At 39.4% G+C, this 18,535-nt stretch overlaps 2 protein-coding genes across 2 annotated transcripts in view; one reads left to right on the top strand and one right to left on the bottom strand.

The window, feature by feature from the left end:
* Positions 1 to 18,535, top strand: part of LOC309615803 (uncharacterized protein) — a gene marked incomplete at its 5' end in the record, with an annotated part of 103,290 nt that overhangs the window by 63,941 nt on the left and 20,814 nt on the right. The gene's annotated exons all lie outside the window — the stretch shown is intronic.
* FAM216B (family with sequence similarity 216 member B) lies at positions 9,572 to 18,512 on the bottom strand. The gene is made up of 3 exons (XM_082365759.1): positions 17,788 to 18,512; positions 15,458 to 15,578; positions 9,572 to 13,750 (listed from the first exon to the last, which is right to left on the bottom strand). The coding sequence occupies exons 1-3, from the start codon at positions 17,890 to 17,892 to the stop codon at positions 13,533 to 13,535; spliced, it is 444 nt and encodes a 147-aa protein (XP_082221885.1). The 5' UTR covers positions 17,893 to 18,512; the 3' UTR covers positions 9,572 to 13,532.

The following is an 18,535-nucleotide window of genomic DNA, read 5'->3' on the forward strand; positions in this document are numbered from 1 at the left end:
AAATGGTCCACATCAAAAAAATCTTAAAAAAAAAAAAAGGAACCAGGCAGTGACATGACCAGATTTGAGTGTGAGAGAGATCCCTCCTGCAGGAGCGTGTGCCATTGACTGGAGGGGAGTGAGATGAGAGTGGGGAAGCTGGTAAGGATTATTATATGTTTAGGCAAGGCAGAAGGAGGGCCTGAAATTAGTTACCAGCGTTGGGAAGGGAAAGAAAGGAACAGATTCAAGAGATTTTGGGGAGTCAATATGACAAGAATTAGAGGTTAACTGGAAGCAAATTGTGTGGGGAGAAAGAAGAATCCAGTATGGTACCCAGGATTCTGACTTGGGTTTCCAAGCACATGGGGGCACTTATCAAGGCAGAGTATGGAATACAGAAGGACTAGGTTTTGGGAATTTGATATGCCTACAGAAAATCTAGGTGAAGTCCACAATGCAGATGGATGTTTATGTCTGTTGCTTGGGAGAGAATCTGGACTAGAACTACAGACCTATTCGATAAGATGCTTCAATTTTGGGGAGATACTTACACTCTGTTACATCCTGAAAAACCAAGCTACAAGACCAAAACAGGCAAATACAGAAATCAGGGGAAATTCAAAATATGGATCTGAGATATAAAATAAAACCAAAAACTGCCTATACTAACAGTAGACTTCAAATGTTGCACTGAAATTCCTTACGACCAGTACAAAGAATGAGGCAGTAGCTTGAGTCTATAGAATAAACAATCAATTATTTAGGGGAAGCCAGGTGGTCTTGGTACTGAAATTTGAGTTTCCCATGTTATGTGGTGAGCAATTTCTCCAATGATACCCCCATAACAAATAAAATGACTTTCACTGAGCTGTTTCTTCTTCGGCGCTCAAAAGGGTCGTACTAAAGCAAAGCTGTACCAGAGCAGTTTTATACGGGTCAGTCATTCTCAACTCATCTGTCATCTTCATAAAGTCCCTAGGTCAGTAACCCTTCTCTGGCTGTGACAGAGAAATTCGGAACCAGGTAGAACCTATATGTCCTACCGGTTCCTTGAGTGGGCAACATCAAGTAAACAATGGCCTTACTGACTGTTGTCTTAAAAAGACAATTTTCCTCTCTTATTTTATGGACTTTGTTAACTTCATTCTTCTAGATGTATACGTTTAAGAGATTTCTGAGTTAGGTCAACATTATAGTGCAGGTATTTTCAATGTCACTAGGTTTAGGCCAGAAAAAGCTTTTCTTGTCCAAAATGTTACAAATAGATCGGCAGAATACTGTTGCTCTTAGCCATTATCTGGAATATGGGAATGAACTTGTCCTGAACCCTTATTATCCAGGACTTTTTCCTGTCTCTGTAAAAAGGTGAGCTAAGTACACTTAGAGTCTGAAATAGAAGCGGAGCAGATAATCCAAATTAGAACATACATTTGTCAGTTTTCTTCTCAAAAAGAGCATCTCTCAAGAGTATGTTTCATCATCTTGACGATCCAGGTTTTATTCTTTATATCTGTCAATGAAAAAATTAATTAGTTGATCTAAGAAGGAAATGGAAAATGTTATTAGAGCCAAATTGAGGATTATAACCTGGGAATAGCTTCTCAGACAGCTCCAAGAATTGTTCTGCCCGTTAGAGGTCAAAGCACAGTTATATGTTTTTTGTTTTTATTGAAGTATAGTTGATGTACAATATTGTGTTAGTTTCAGGTGTACAGCAAAGTGATTCAGTTATAAATCTATCTATCTACCTATCTGTTCTTTTTCAGACTCTTTTCCCTTATGGGTTTATAAGTTTTTGAGACAGAGGCTGTGCATTAAATGATGTATTATTGGCAGTTTACACAATCCAGATCTACAGGAACAAAGGGAGTAGTGGGTCATGGGTTATCACCGCCCCTTACAAGATTAAGAAGGAAGGTTATCTCTTAAGGAGTTGTGACCCTTGATGAGATTAAGAAGGGGATGTACAATACATACAAAGGGGGAGGGAGGAGGCCCAAACAGGCAGACAACAATTTTATGTTTAAATTTTTCTCATCTTGCCATAAAATATGTATTTTCTTTCATTACATCTAAGAATCAGATCCCTTATGCATGCTGTGAGAATATCCTTAGACATTGCAGTAAGCTGGATTTATTTATAATTATCCTACGATCTTTTATGGTTGGAGGTGCTGGGAATTGAATTGGTGAAGGGAACAAAAGATTTGGAGAAGTAAGTGCAGAAAATGATGCTCAGGGTGGAGTATATGCATATAACAAACAGATTTACTTTGCTCACATCCAGCTTAGGTTCCTAATGTCTTTCCTCATAACATTTTTATTTCCATTTATTAAAAAATTCCAAACTTACATCTGGGATTTTAAAGTATTTTTTTTGTAAACTATGGTACATAGAAAGAAAAATGATCAAAACATAAATACATAGTATTGCAAATTGTTATGAGCAAATAGTTAAGTAGTAACCAGCCCACAGACCAAGAAATAAGGTATTGACAGAATTCCAGAAACAACCTCTACACACCCACATGCCCCTTCCCATCACCAGCTCCTTCATCCTATGGTAGTCATGGAGTATAAGTGCCTGACATTAAGCTTTTGATTGCCAAGGCATCCGTTTCAAAGACATCCATTTCAAATAAACATATTGCCAGCTACACAACTAGATGTAGAGCTAGGCTGCCCTACTCATGAAGTCCCCTTTTAGAAAGCCCAGGGTAACGTAGAGAATTGACCACTTGAGTGACTTCACTTTTCCTATCCTGTGCCCTAACTGCCCCTCCTGTGCTTTAAATTTGCCAATAAAGGGTGAACCAGTGAAACCGTAAGTATCCCACACTTGGATCCTAATACGGCAGAGCTCCAGGTCCTCACTCCCTCCTTCTCTCTCAACCCACAATCTCACTGTGGCCCTTGGGCATGCTGTATACCCTTTAGGAGCTATGAGTAATAAATCTTGTTCTTCAAAGTTCCCTGATCATTTTTTGGCTGAGGTGTGTTTTACAATTATAATAAGACCCACAAGGGCTGGTCCCTTGTGGGACATTATGGAAAAACCCAAACGAACTTTTTGGCCAACCTAATATGTCATATCATATCATATATATGTCATATCATATCTATATGTCATATATATGTTATATCATATCTATATGTCATATATATGTAATATCATTTTCTGTGTCTTATTTCTTTGACCCAATGTTATGTTTTTATAATTCATCATGGTTTTGTGTGCTGTAATTCATTCATTTTCATTGCTGTGTAGTATTCTACTGTCTGAATAAACCCCCATTACTTATCTATTCTATAATTGATGGACAGCTGGGTTTTTTCCAGTTTGGATCTTCCCTGCACCCAATTTCCCAAGTCACTTCTATTGCTTTTCCTTTGTAATGTATCTTCCAAAATATAATAGTATTTGAAAGAGGAGATGATGAGAATTTACCTACAGAGAGATATTACAAACTTTTTCTGGAAAATTACAATATATTCAATAAACTCATTTAACCAAACTTACCTTTTAATTAAGTGTGATACATATAAATGTGCCAAGTAAATGGTAAAACATTAAAAATATTGAGTATTAGTTGTTCTGTTGCCACAATTATTATACTTTTTAAACCAAGGTAATTAGTTAGCTAACATGAATGAACACATATAATGTTGAGGATTGTGTGTTAATCGGCCCAAAACGCTACAAAGTAGGGACTGTTACTTTCACCATTTTACAGAGGAGAAGACTGAGGCACAGAGGTGGAATCTTTCACCTGCAGTCACACAGCTGGTAAGTGATGTAACTAGAATTCAACCCAGATGATCGGACTCCATAGTTGTGCTCTTCACTATTGTATTAATTTAAGTACCTTAACTAAAAACAAACATGGGGAGAAAAGGTAAAACATACTTCTGACCAGTTTATGTTTGCAAGATCATATGATACTTAGTTCTGATTAAAAACAACCCTGTCTACGTAGCCACAATAACCCGTGTCAGGGCAGAAGGATTTGTAGGTAGGCTCCTCTGCAGCTTGTTTGGATTCTTCCCTTTGTTCTCCCGCTGGACTTAGTCCTGCGCAGGTAGAGTGGCTACGGAAGATGACCTCACTGAGCCCTCACATGAGTGGAAGTTGCAGTCTACAGCTGCCACTCCCCAGCACCTGTGGAGAAGGTCACCTTGGGCTTGGTCACAGCCCATGGTCTGAGAGTGGGGGCCACAAAGCTGCAAGGTAAACAGCAAAGACAAGCTAAGCAGAAGTATTTCATTCCATACACAATTTTCAGTGCCTTCCCTAGGACCTGCTTCCTCACCTACACTCAAGAAATGTTTGGTGGTGGACAAGCTAGAATAAAAAATATGAAGCTGCTTTCACTGGTTTTTATGAAACTGGATTCTTTTGCTGTTAATGAGAATAATCAGAATGTCATTCTGAGCAAAGCTCTGATTTCCATGCTTCCCTCCTCTTTGGAAACATTTTATTCTTTGGAACCTGCTGTGGGCATGCTCATAAACAGGGCTGCACACGGGGTTCCCTGCCAATGCATTTGTTTGTGGTGGTACAGACACAGCCATGAAAGTGTGGCATTGTCTTTTTGCATCCAAAAGTGAAGGCAGTCGGTTAAAACCCTGATTTATTTATATAAATAAATATAATTTCCTTCCATTGAATATCTTGTTCAGAGGAATTCTATTAATATGATTTATCACAATAAACAGCACGGTTCCTGCTTTAATTGATTTATTTTTTTCTCCATATAAAATGGCCCCTGTATCTCTGTTCTGCACCAAATTTTATTGTCCTTTTCACCTCCTCCCCTGCCCATATCTGTGTTGGCTCTAGGGACTAGATTTTTTATACAGTCTGCATCCTAAATCATTCATTTTCTCATTTTCAAAGTGCTGACTATAATCATCCCTTACATTTACTGAAATTAGCATGGGTTTTAAACCATTAGTCAAAAAAGAAGGGGCTTTTTTTTTTAAAGCTTCCTGCTGTTCTTTGTGGATGAAACAGTTGACATTTTGTTAAGAGATTTTTGTCTGACTTCAATTCTCTATCTTTAATGTATTCTTAACAGTTATAAATGGAATGGTTTGTCCTAAATGGAAATATATCTATGGTAGCATAGTTATATCCAGTCTTTAAAATGGATCATTTCATTTCACACTTGCTATAGAATCTTGAGTTTCACCTTTACTCGTGTCAATTTCTTTACTAAAAATGACACTGTTGCTCCAAATTCCTACTCAATGGATTGGGTATATCACATTGTGGTAGTAATTGTTCATAAGTACATATTTTATAACATGTACTAATAGAGTAATAAAATATATTGCAATAACAATGTGCTCTGCCTGATAGAATTTCATCATGAGACTCCATTAACACATTCAGCTGGTATCAGCTTTTGAAAATGCCTTCCATTTTGGTGGAAGAGAGATACTCTATGTAAATGAATGGAGAAAATGGGATTCAAATAGGAATTTCTAGGAAGGCTGAGTAGAATGAAAAAGTACAGAAACTTGAATGGATGCTGACCAAGCATTTTTTGACATTGCTTAAAAATCTGAATTCATTCTGTGGCTCCCTGTACTCTCCTAACACCAGTCCAGCTGCCCGCCTCGTGCCTGAATGACACTGCCTTGCTAAGGTCACCAGCAGGCTCTTAACTGGACACCCCAATGGCCATATCTCAATCTTTATCTTCCTCATGCAGGCATTAGCTCTTCTTTTTCCAGTTTCCCTCTTCTCTTGGCTACTTTCTGAAGGATCCCTTTCAAGCATGCTTTTGTCCTCTAGGGTAACACACTGCACACTCCTGCCCCATTGCCAGGGTCTGTCCCTGGCTCTGTTCTTGCACATCTGCCCTCCATCCCTGGGAATCTCCCCTCTTTTCACCTCTTCACAGCCCCCAGGATTGACCTCTCACTCCATGGCAATGCCCTTGAAATGCAGAGACCTCAAACTCAACTTGCCCAAAGCCAGACAATATTTCACTGTCCCTCAAATCAGCTCTTCTTCTGAGGGCCATTTGCCCTCAGAAGAAATTTGGGTTTCCCCTGTGATACCCTCAGTCTCTTCTGTTACACCAGACCAAGTCACTGATTCTTCAGTCACCACATCTTTTGCTTTTGTTCCCTGTATTTCATTCCTGAGTTTAGTCCTCCTCATTTCTGCTCCTGGAATATTGGGACAGATCCTGAATTGTTTCTCTGATTCCTTCCTCTTCTTCTCTGATCCAACCTGCTCAGTATTGGAAATCGGTCCTCCTAACATGTTCTCAGGCCAAGCTCCTACTAAAAACAACTCCAGTGATTCCCTATTGTATGCTAATTAAAGTTTATTAAAATTTATCTACGACTGGGCTATAATTTCTTCCTAGACTTATTTCCCACTACTTGTGTTTATATGTGCTCTGCACTTCAGCCAGAGCATTGTGCTTGTAAACATAATCATTAATTGCTGGTAAACATAATCATTAATAAATACTATTCCCACTAGCTCTCAGGTACTGCAAATATGTGAACATATAAATGACTAAATAGCATAAGAACTGCCTAATATAGCCCATCTCACCATGAGATATTAATCATAAAATTATAATTTTGAAATAATATGTAAAGTTTTTCTTTTTTTAATTCTTGTTCCAGTTATGTAGGTTATCTTAAGAATTATAGTCAATTCCAAAATGACTTTCTCTTTTTGTGTGTGCCTGTGATATTGTGATTTATAATAAGAAATGTACATTTGGTCTTCATCCTGTTTCTGGCACAGAGCTCCTAAAGCCCTTGGAATTTCCTGTGATGAGAGCAATAAAGGTATCTTTGGTTATGTTAATGAGGTGATTTTTGGAAAGTACCCAAGGAGCCTTTGGAGTCACTCTTGTGATTAGAGGGTTGGAACTTTCAGTTCCACCTGCCCGTCCTCCAGGAAGGGACGAGAGAGTGGCTGGGGATTGAGTTCAATCACCAATGGCCAATGATTTAATCAATCATGCCTACTTAATGAAACCTCTATAAAAACCCCAAAGAACAGGGTTCAGAGAGCTTCCAGGTTGGTGAACATCTGGAGATGCAGGGACAGAAGTACCTGGAGAGGACATGGGAGCTCTGAGCCCCTTCCTGTATACCTGGCTCTATGCATCTCTTCCATCTGGCTGTTCCTGGATTATATCCTTTTGTAATAAACCAGTAATCTAGTGAGTAAATATTTTCCTGAGTTCTGTGAGCTGCTGTAGCAAATTAATTGAACCTAGGGAGGGGTTCATGGGAACCTCTGATTTATAACCAGTCAGTCAAAAGGGCAGCAAACAACCTGGATGCCTTGGGATTGGCATCTGAAGTGGGGACAGTCTTGTAGGACTGAGTCCTCTACTTGTGGAATCTGATGCTAACTCCAGGTAGATAGTGTCAGAATTGAGTTGAATTTTTGGGACAAATTCCAGCTGGTGTCTGAGAATTGCTTGGTTTGGGGGAAAATCCCACACATTGGAACTGGGAGCTGAATCAGAATACCCTTCTCCTTCTTGGAAAAGTGCCTGACAGCTTGAACATTAACACCTGACTTTCTTTCCCAAAATGAAAGGCCATTTAACTTACATAGATCATACATATATTCTTTTGATCTTAGTTAACTTCTTATCTGGCTTCATGCGTTTCTTCCTAACACTTCCATCATCTTGGTCATAACCATTTGACATACTTCTCAGCTTTTTCAGCTCTCAGACCCTTCAGTTAGGAAATGGAGCCACGTTTTACACCTAGTCCCTGACTTTTACACACAATCTGGCCCATCAGCAGCCTCCCCCTCCTCCCCACCTTCCCCTAACCCAATCTTAGATGTGCTTCAAACAGACCCCCTGACTTTTGGGACTTTACCCTCTGATCTTTCCTTATTTACATAAATATACAATGCAACACATACTGTAATAGCTTATTGAGTTTAAATAAGGAATATATTTACAATGGTGTGATTTTTTTCCTTATACAGAGCTGGGCTTCTGAAACATCACTGACTTTCTATGATACCTTATCAAGTCATTTTGATCATTCTTCTGGAGTCATTAGATTTTTTTTTAAAGTAGGAAGTTTCTTTCTCTAGAATCTTCTGTTTATAAACAAGTCCTCATTTCCCCTCAGGTCTATGCTGTTCCATGAGCCAGAGGGGTGCTTGGGAATTCAACCCATGTAGCATCTCATTCTTTGGCTTGGTTACATTTGGGTAATTGCCTCTGACACTGCACCTAAGCTTTGATTTTCAAAGCAACAGGGATTTCCTCTCCTTCTGACCTGATGGAATCCATTGTGTAACTGGCACAGTATGAAAGCCCTAATGTGGAGAAAAATGAGGGACAATTCTCTGGAGGCAGACAAGGGATTGATTTCTAATATAGGGATTGATTACATTTCAGACAATGGACTCTAAGTGTCTGAATGCTGATATAATGGTTTCTTCTACAAGCACCGATGCAATTAACAACTCATTTTAATTGAGAAGGGGCAAAAACTCTTGGACAGGTTCCTATAGCCCTTGTCACAAAACAGGAAATGGGAGAGAAAATCAAGTCAGGATTCATTTTGGTGGAATTGTAAGGCATATATAGTAATACCAAGTCTTGGGAAACTAAATCATTTTTGTTGATTCAAGTACTGTTACACCATTGGTTTGACCTAGCTTTGTTACCGAACCAAACTTGGATCTGCGTCCCATGTGCACTAAAGTCCATCTACTGACACTGGGTTGTGGTGAAGGAAAGTGCAGCATTTATTGCAGGGTGCCAAGCAAGGAGTGCTCAAAACACCTGAACACCCTGATGGCTTTCAGGGAAAGGTTTTTAAAGACAGGGTGAGGGAGGGGGTTGTGGGGTAGACATTCTTCTGATTGGTTGGTGATGTGGTAACTGGGAGTCAGCATCACCAATCTTCTGGTTCCAACTAGTCTGGTGTCTACATGCTTGTGGGCAGCATACAGGAGGCTAAAGATTTTCTACAGCATGGGACAGTTGTGTGAGAAGACAGGCTCAGACCAGATGTCTAGGCAAGGAGCCCTGACTGGGTGTTCAGAAGTCAACATAAAGGTATTGGGTGCGTGTGACAGACAGCAGAGCCAAGACTAAAGTACAGCAATGAGGTGTCTAGGTAGGGACTACGTGGGATTCACACTCAGGATCATGCAAGAACAAGTGTTTCTTTCAGTTTTGCACCCCAGGCACCTCACTCAACTTACCCTAGTCTTGGCTTTGGTAGATAGCTTCTTAAATGGTTTGCAGTGATTTCCACCCCCCACCCCAATTGTGGTATGCCTGCCATTGTGTAATCCCCTACCCTTGTGTGTGGGCTGGACCTAGTGACCTGTTTCTAAGTAGTAGAACATAGCAAAGGTGTTGGCATGACACTTCCAAGATCAGGTTATAGATGACTGTGACTTCCACCTTACACACCACTCACTCTTGCTCTCTTTTGTTTTTTAACTCAGATGAAACAAGTTGCTGTTTGTGACTTATTGAGATGTATTGATATTTCTACCCTATTGAGGGACCTTTATGGCAGGAAATTGAGGGTGGCTTCCAGACAACCCCCAGTAAGTAATTGAAGCACTGAGTCCAACAGCACCCAAGAAACTAAGTTCTGCCAACACACACAAGCATGAGCTTGGAAGTAGATCCTTCCCCAGTTGAACCTTCAGATGAGACCAGAGCCTCAACTGACACCTTGATTGCAATCTATTAGAGACCCTGAGTCAGAAGCCCCAGCTAAGCCATTCCCAGATTCCTGACTACAGAAACTGTGAGATAGTAAATATTATTGTTTTAATTCACTAAGTTTTGGAGTAATGTTTTCTGCAGGAATAGGTAACTAATACAGTGCTTACAGATTTTGGTGGTGGTGGTGGGGTGCTGGTTGCTGAACCTGAAGAACTATGCAAACAAGGAAAATGAAAAGGTACTAAGGACACACTGAACCACATCATGGTTTTGACCAGGGGTGGTCCTTTCTGCAGGGGTTGCTTCTTTTTCTTCTTCCTCATCTCCTCCAAACCCTTCCTCCCTTAAAATAAGCTGGAGAGATCGATTCTTAAACTTTGAAGTTTCTGCTATTAAATCTTCATGATTATTGCCGTCACCACCCTCATGTCTATCATGACTTCCTTCCCTGAAATTAGCCATGATTCCCAGTAAGATTGTGACTATAACTGATAGTGACGATATGTCCCACTTATCCAAGTTCTCTTCTGCCCAGCAGCTACAGTCACTAAAATACAAAAATTAAAATGTCTGACGTTGCAAGGGTATAGAGCAATGAGAACTCATACGTTGCTAGTGGGAATGCAAAATGGTGCCACCACTTTGGAAAACACTATGGCACCATCTTATAAAGTGAAACCTAAATCTACCATAAGACCCAGTAATCATATTTTTAAGTATCTACCCAAGAGAAATAAAAACTTATGTTCACATAAAAGCTTACATTAAACTGTTTATAGCAGCTTTATTTGTAATAGTCCAAAGCTAGAAACAATCCAAATGTTCATAAACTAGTGAATGGATAAGCAAAGTGTGACGTGTCTATACAACGGAATGCTACATATGCAACACAATGAACCTCAAGAGCATCATGCTAAGTAAGAGAAGTTGTATACAAAAGACTGTCTACTCTGATTCCAATTATGAAAATTCTAGAAAAGGCAACTACAGTGATAGAAAGCAGATCAGTGATTATCATGGGCCAGAATTTGAGGGAGGAGATTGTCTACAAAAGGACACAAGGAAACTTTTAGGGTAATGGAAATGTACTATATCATGATTGTGGTGGTGGTTTCATGACTGTATGCATTTGTCAAGACTCACTGAACTTTAATTGACTGCATTTACTGCATATAATTTGTACCTCAATAAAATTGTTTAAAAGAAGAAAAATGCTAAGTGGCCACATAGAGTAAAGAATGAAGTAATTCAAGTTCTTTTTCTTGTCTTTACGGTGATGGTGTAATCATTGTTCATTCAAGAATACATAGTACCACAGTGGTTGGAGATATGTGAGCTGATATGGTTTTGAAGTTCTCTGAATTACTTTCCATGCAGAATAAAATGATTATTAAAGGAAAAGCAATAAGGCTGTGTAACTTTGAAGCTTACATATACATTATTAAAACTCAACGGTAACCTCAGCAATTATTTAGACCCTAGGCCAACAAAAGATTTTTGGTAGAGGAATATTTCCTCACTCATATAGTTTAGAATTGCTGGCTTATGGTGATAATAGAAAGCAGACCAATGTTTAATGAGCTTTATTATTGTTTTAAAATCCTTTCCAGACAATTCACCCCTATTGTTGGCACCTGGATGAGCTGCTCCTGTGCACTTAATAAACTGCTTGTGCTCCTCACTAGTAGTTGTGGCATCCTGCGACCCTAGAATAATAGCACAAGTTCATAGGCCAGTCTGATTTGCAAAATCTTTCAACATTTTATAATTATTCAACAAGTATTATTGATTACCTACCACAGACCAGGTGCTGTTCTAGGTACTAGTAATTTCACTGAAAATGGTCAGTGATCTCAAGGACTTTAAATACTGATGGTATCCACTGACATTGTGAAGGCAAGCAATAGGGTCTCCAACAGGTCAAAGTAGTAGAGTTTCCTAAGAGTCACAGTTTGTCCTTTGTTTCCCTTTGATCATCTTTCTTAGCATCCTCCCAGGTGAGCACCTTTCTTCTAGCACCACAACCAATCATATTCCTCATAAGCTTTGGGTGTGGGGCTCAAGAGGTAGGACATTATCTTCTCAGAAGGGAGATCCAACAAGTGGGACCTTCTGCACCAACTTAGATTTATTTCTTCTTTTGGGCCTTGTAACATTCACCTGACAATTAGCTTTCAAAACCCTCTATCGGAAACAAGGTACTTCTGAAATTTTTGATGTAGGGATGCAGCTCAGAATTATAAGTGGCCTCCTTGATATTCTGCATCAGTAGCTAAGGTTTACACAGCAAATATCTGTGCCCATCAAGAAAAGGGTCTAAGATAAAAGCGATGCAAGACGTTCAAAAGGATAAAAGCTCCATTGTGGAAACAATGAGAAGGTTAATACAGGCCAAGTTAGGTCGACCACAAACCTCTGTGCCTTAAGAGGGCTATGCTATCGCCCACCCCAGTTTCATTTGATTTTTTTCTTCTTTTAAGCCTACCTAACAATTCTTAACTTAGAACCATAAGGCTGCTTAGAGTACATGAATTGGGGCCCGGATTTACAGAAGTCAAGAAGGTTCTTTTTGATTAAGTGAATGAACCCAGCAATGTCAGCATTGGCTTACCCAAGTCTTCCTGCCAACCATGCACCCTTGTCCCTCCCAAAGAAAAGTAGATCAGATATCACAGCCAGTACTGGGAGTTTTCAGAATCTCATAAGAACTTTTACATCTTCTATGTTAATTGTTGCAGAGAGAAGAAGATAATAATCATCAATGAGTTTTTTTTTTCTTCTCGTAATATTGCAGCATCTTCCTTTCAGATCAGTGTTAGCATATTCCTTGTCAAGCAAGTTAATACTCCATCTCAACCAACTCCTTTTTAAAGTCTTGACAAAGTCATTGTATGATTTGAATGAGAGAAGAAGTTGAACATTTAGAAATTAGATGAAGAAAGGCATTTTTAAATTTTGACTTTCTGTGAGCTCTGGTGACTTATTTTTAACACAAAAAAATCACTAGTGATGTAACTATTAAATGTAGCTAACATAATACTCTACCATTTGTATGATGATCTGACTCACTATTAATCTCGTTTTTTGCATATTTGTGTAGTCTTAAAACCATTAAGACCATAGAAAGGTTGGACCTGAGATCCGTTCTTTGGGGCTATTTCTTCTTCTGCTGAGAATGTATCTTCAGCTGCCAGGGGAAGATGTGTGCATGAATCCTCTTACCTGTGTCAAGGTCAATTACAGCTGTGTAGAATGAACCCAGCTATAGCAGGTTGATAAGTCCAAGTTCAAGAGGACACAAAGTGACTGAGTTAGGCAAGAACCAGATTTGGGGCCAAGTTTAATGCTGTTGTTTGATGGGGAAGTTGAGAGCAAGGAGGCCATGGAAAGGTACAGTCCAGTAGCTGCTGAGATGTTATGGTCCAGAAGCCCTGTGTGCCCAGTGTCCCGTCTGTGTTGATTTGTGTATTTTCAATATGCACAGTAGGGGGCTTGCAAAATATGTTCACCCCGTGACAGAGGACCTGAATCTTCTGGTCACTTGTCCCCTTCCACTGTTCTTGGGATTTCTCTGGGATGTTCTAATTCAAAGGAAGCTTTTACTTTGAAAGCTTCAAAAGTCATTTTACTCTACAGATTATATATAGAATGAGAGGCTTGCTGACTCTTAGCTCCCATTGCTCTTAAGCCACTCAACTTGTTCTTGCTGGTAAAATGTATGTGAATTGGAGAGGTTATTTTTAGGAATGGTGTTTGTATTAGATGTTATTCTTTTATTCATTCTTATTCAACAAATATGCACTAAATACTCACTAGATGCCAGGGGTATATGGGTGAACCACCTGTTCAGAGCTTGTGCAAGGCCTTGGTCCTGAGGGATCGGAGCCCTATGCTTTGGGCCCTGAGTGGAACCACAAACACAGGCAGTGCTGAGGGCCATGTTCTTGTCCCACCTGAGGCTCTCTGGGAGACGGTTCTATGACAACCTGCCTTGGCTGAGGCTCTTTTGGTTGAATCTCTAAGTACGGCAGCACAAGCCAAGGCCTCCTGTTGAGTAATATAGCCTGGAGGGAAGAAATGAGATAAACCTCACAGTCAACAGTTTTACAAAACAAACAATTCTGCAAATATCCACATATGCACAAAATTCCTTCTACTTTGTAGGGTAGAAACAATTATGTTTAGCACACTCAGATTGTATACTTTTTCAGGATATGAAGTATATTTTTCTTCTGCTGCATTTCTCATTTAATAAGTTAATAAATAGTCATTGATTAACACAACAAATTATTTGGAGAGGAACTTGAGCCATGTGGAATCTTCACATGAATTGCTTATCTTCAATATCAAAACTTTCTTCAAATAGAAACAGATATATTCAATCTCTCTCTGTTTTTAAAGTGTAGTCTGCAGACCACGCACTACAGAATCATTTGGCTGAGGCCACATTAATAATGCTTTTTAAAAATGCAGATTTCTGACTCTATTCCAAAGAACTTCTGAGTCAGAAACAGAGAGTTAGGCTTGGAAGTCTGTATTTTAATAACATAGACAGGTGGGTTTTACGTGCTCTAAATGTTGCATATCTCTGTTTCTGGTTTCATTGGCCTCTATGCAATTTTACTCTACAAACAAAGCTACCAGATGATGCCTCTGTAACCCTTCAGGATAAGCATGGGGACCAGGCTAAACCCTGGCTCTGCCATTTACTAGTTGCATGACCCTGGTCAAGTTATTTAACTTACTTATGTCTCAATTTCCATCTCTGTAAAATGTGGGTTATAAAGGCACCATGTAGAGGTGTTTGAGTTTTAAATAAGACAATACATGTAGAGCACTTTGAACTATGCCTGGCACGTAGGAAGCCCTAATAAAAGGTAGCTATTGTTGTTATTGTTCTTGATATTAAATCATTTGCAAAAACCATGTTTTCCTTTTGTGCAAATACAGGAACAATACTAATAAGGTAGATGTGCTAATGCCAAGTGAGTGTTTACAGAAGAAAGGACCTGTTGTAGTTAGAAGAGTGTAATAAGGGGGAACTGGAGACTGAAAACATCTCCTGGAAGAAAAGAGATTTAATAATAACTACACCTTTCTGTAGGTTGTTGCTTATGGTCTGTGAAAGTTTTTCACAACCATTCTTTCATTTATGGTTCATAAAATCCCATGAGGTTGGTGGAAGAAGAGAGATGGCAGAGTATGGGGTGAAGGTGCATGGTCTCTGGGGTGATGGTCCTAACTGACATTTACTCTCTGTATGATCTTCTTCAAGTCACATAACCTGTCTGAGCTGCAGTTTCCCACAACGGTAAAGTGGGGGAGAAAATGAAATATTCTTTGTAGAGCTCATAGCACAATGCTGGAAACATGGTAAATACTCAATAAATATAAATATTATTGCTGTGAGTCAAACAAGCCTTTGAGTCTGCACAACCAGCAATGGGCTGAGCTGTGGTTTGAGCCTGGACCATCTGCCTAAGCCCATTGCCAGTTCTACTAGATCAAGTTCTTGCAAATCTCAGAGAGCTGTTGACATTTTATAACAAACCATACTCCAATTTCTTTAAGTCCTCTTAATTTCCCCATAAAAGCTTGCTTTTTACTGTCAGAGATAATCATTTTTAAATTGACCTGCCAACCATGCTGATAAAATATCAGGCTGACAGAGGCCATTCTACTTGAATTATTTATCTGGAAACTTGACTTCTAGCTGCAACATACGAGTCCCTTCCTGAGATGCCTGGTTCAGGTCAGGTAGTTAAACTCACCAAGCAGCTGCTGTTGCTGAAGGCCATGAACATAGCAGGTCTGCAGGGCCACCCACTGGGCCCTGGGATTGTAAATCCTCATGATGCTGTAAAAGTAGCGCTGCTGCCCTTGGGTTAGGTCCTGTCAGAGCAGAGCAGGTGATTTTGATGAGTTGGTGGAATTCGATAGGATTAGAGTGTGATGTATTCAACGCTGACTTCCACAGAAATAAGATGCTTCTCTCTCTCTCTCTCTCTCTCTCTCTCTCTCTCACCTCCCTTAGTTTACTTAAACAGTCTTCCTCTGACATGTGTAGTGGTGAAAATGAGTTAAAAGAAGATTCTGGGTAAGTAGGTCAAAGTATTGGGCTGAGGGAGATCCAAGGATTTTCAATATCTGATAACTGTACTGATCTATTATAAACCTTGTTGAGGAAGGTAGGCTATGAGAATCTACACAGGGCCTGAAGTGTGCCAGGCTCTGGAGGGTAAAAGAGAACTTTCCACTGAGAGTTCTCAGTGGGGGAGAGAGCTAGGTAGATACGTAGATGGGTAATGTGATAAGGGTGCAAGGTCATTAGTGAAAAGGTGCTATGAAAACAGAGAAGGAAAACAAGCTCTGTGTTAGCAGTCAAGGAAGATTCCTGAAAGAGATGACCAACACGTCTGAGTCTTCCAGGTGAGGAGGGATTCCCTAAACGGACTAGAATACTGGTTCTCAAAGGGCATCAGCATCACCTAGGAATTTGTTAGAAATGCAGATTCTCAGGTCTCACCCCAGAACTACAGAATCAGAAACTCTTGGGGGTGGGGCCCAGCCCTCTGGTACCCTCCAGGTGCTTTTGCTACACGCACAGTAAAATTTGGGAACCACTGGGCTAGAAGGAAAAGAAAGGCTGATTAGAGGGAGAAAGTGGTACAGATTTTCTAATGGGACACAAAATATCTGAATATATTGGGAACTAGACTTTCGGCTTTTTTTTACTTTAATCAGCATATAGAGTCTAAGCTGGCAAAGCCTCTAGAGTAAGTAAGGCAGGGGAAGATCATGGAAGCCTTTTCTACTATACTAAGAGTTTAAAGATTACCTTTTATGTGAGGAACGTTGGTCTTTATTTAAAGCAGTGGTTATCAACACGAGTGATTTTGACCCTGAAGGGACGTGTGGCAATGTCTGGAGAAATTTTTGGTTGTCACAAATGGTGGGAGGGAGGATGGATGCCACCAGCATTCAGTTGGGGAGAGGCCAGGGAGGCTGCTGAATAGACTACGGAGCATGAGACAGCCTCCCAGTTCCCTGCAACCAAGAATTACTCAGCCCCAAATGCAATTCTTTAAGCTGACCAGATCTGCATTTTACAAAGATCGCTGTGGCCCTGCTGTGGACAATGGCCTCAAGGGAAGACAGACCACTGGTAGGGAGACCATTTAGGAAGCTACCATCTAGTGCTAGGGAGGAACAAGAAGGGCTGGACTACAATTACTTTTATATACCTGATATACCATAAGTGCTCAGTATATTGAGATGGGGAAACAGAGATAGTGGCATCAACATTTTAGAAAAATCAAGAAAAAATAAGTTCCCCTTAGGCTAAAAAATTCAAAACAATGACAGAATTTCAAAACTAGTTGATAACCATGTAATAATACAAGCTAAACTTAAGATAAATATATATAAGCTAAGTGAATTTTATCTGCTAGAAATTTTGTGTGAAGTTGACATCTGTGAGTCAGATTTTTTTGGCATCTAGAGACCTTAAACTGGATATTAAAAATATGTTCAGAGGGAAAGTAGCTGAGCCAAATACTTCGCACATTGAGACATCATTTTAGCTTTACAGTTTCTGAATTAGATGTTTTAAAAGATAATATATTTGAAGAAGAGAATAGATCCCTAAGTAAGACTTTTCAAATGATTGAGAACAATATAACAGGAAAATTGCAAGCCATTTCAAGAGCAAATCTCCAAAGTGCAATGGGAGTTTCCATTATATAAGATAAAGCTTTAAAATTTATGGTTTTACTTTACAAGGGAAAAAAAATGCCTAGTTCTCTTCCTTAGTAGAACTCTCAACTTCCTAAATGAGTAGTAACAGATAACATTTTTAATATTCTTACTGTGTTGCTTAGCCTTCCTTGAGGAGAAGGAAGAGCTCCTGAAGTGGGATGGGTGTAGAATTAGATCATCCAAGTGCTCATTCATTCTCTCACACACATGGTCGACATGCACCGAGGGCCTCTGTTGGGCCCAATGTTTTCCCTAATGCGGGGTAAACAAAGAGCCAAGAAACCCTCAACCCTTGAAGAAGAGACAGAGAAGGTCCCTCCATCTGTGAATAATATGCTTGTACCTTCAGTAGTGAAGTATCAGAGACAGAGTGAGGGACTCGAATGCAAGGAATCTGTGGAACATTCCGTAGCTTTTGTTGTCTTTTCTGTTTTCCTCCCATCTTCATCCTGTACCTCCAAGGAACAACAAAGCATAATATAAAATTTCATTTTGTTCAACCAATTTTGGGGATGTACCTAAGTAAGTAAGCAGGCAAACAAGTAAATAAATAAACAAATAGATAAATATTATTTATTTCAAGGGATAAGACATTTTCTCAAATATTTCCATGGAATTAGACCTCACCAGACTTCTTAGTTCTCCACTTTTCCCAATTCTTACCCCTTACTTACTGAAGGAATAATTCAGAGCCCTTTGTCTTTCTGCTTCACTCTGCCTTTGCAACAGGTGGGTTGTAGAACCACACCAGGTCATAACAGTTATTTCTTGATAATTTTATATAATAATTATTGCTTCATCTGATTCTAAAAGTAATATATGTCATTTTTGAAAATTTGAAAAAATTTAAAAATTGAAGAGGAAATAAGATCATCCATAATTTAACAGTGCATAGCTATTGTTGGCATTTGATTGATTCCATTTTATAATTTTTTTCCCGTGTACATTGTGTGTGATTTTAGAACAGGGAGATCATTCTCTATGTGTTATGCACCTTCCCAGAACATTAAATATCCTTTGAAAATATGATTTATCTTGGCAGTATAGTATATCTTTACATCACTCTCCATTTCTTGCACATTCAGATTTGC

Source organism: Balaenoptera borealis, assembly GCF_965194805.1.
Source record: "Balaenoptera borealis genome assembly, chromosome: 18".
In the NCBI taxonomy this organism is placed as follows: Eukaryota; Metazoa; Chordata; class Mammalia; order Artiodactyla; family Balaenopteridae; genus Balaenoptera; species Balaenoptera borealis.

Coding starts and splice junctions, on each gene's coding strand:
- FAM216B (XM_082365759.1), bottom strand. CDS start 17,892: ATGAAGATGGGAGGAAAACAGAAAAGACAACAAAAGCTACGGAATGTT. Junction 15,579..17,787: donor CTGATACTTCACTACTGAAG/GTACAAGCATAT, acceptor CTGCTCTGACAG/GACCTAACCCAAGGGCAGCA. Junction 13,751..15,457: donor TCAGCAACAGCAGCTGCTTG/GTGAGTTTAACT, acceptor TCTTCCCTCCAG/GCTATATTACTCAACAGGAG.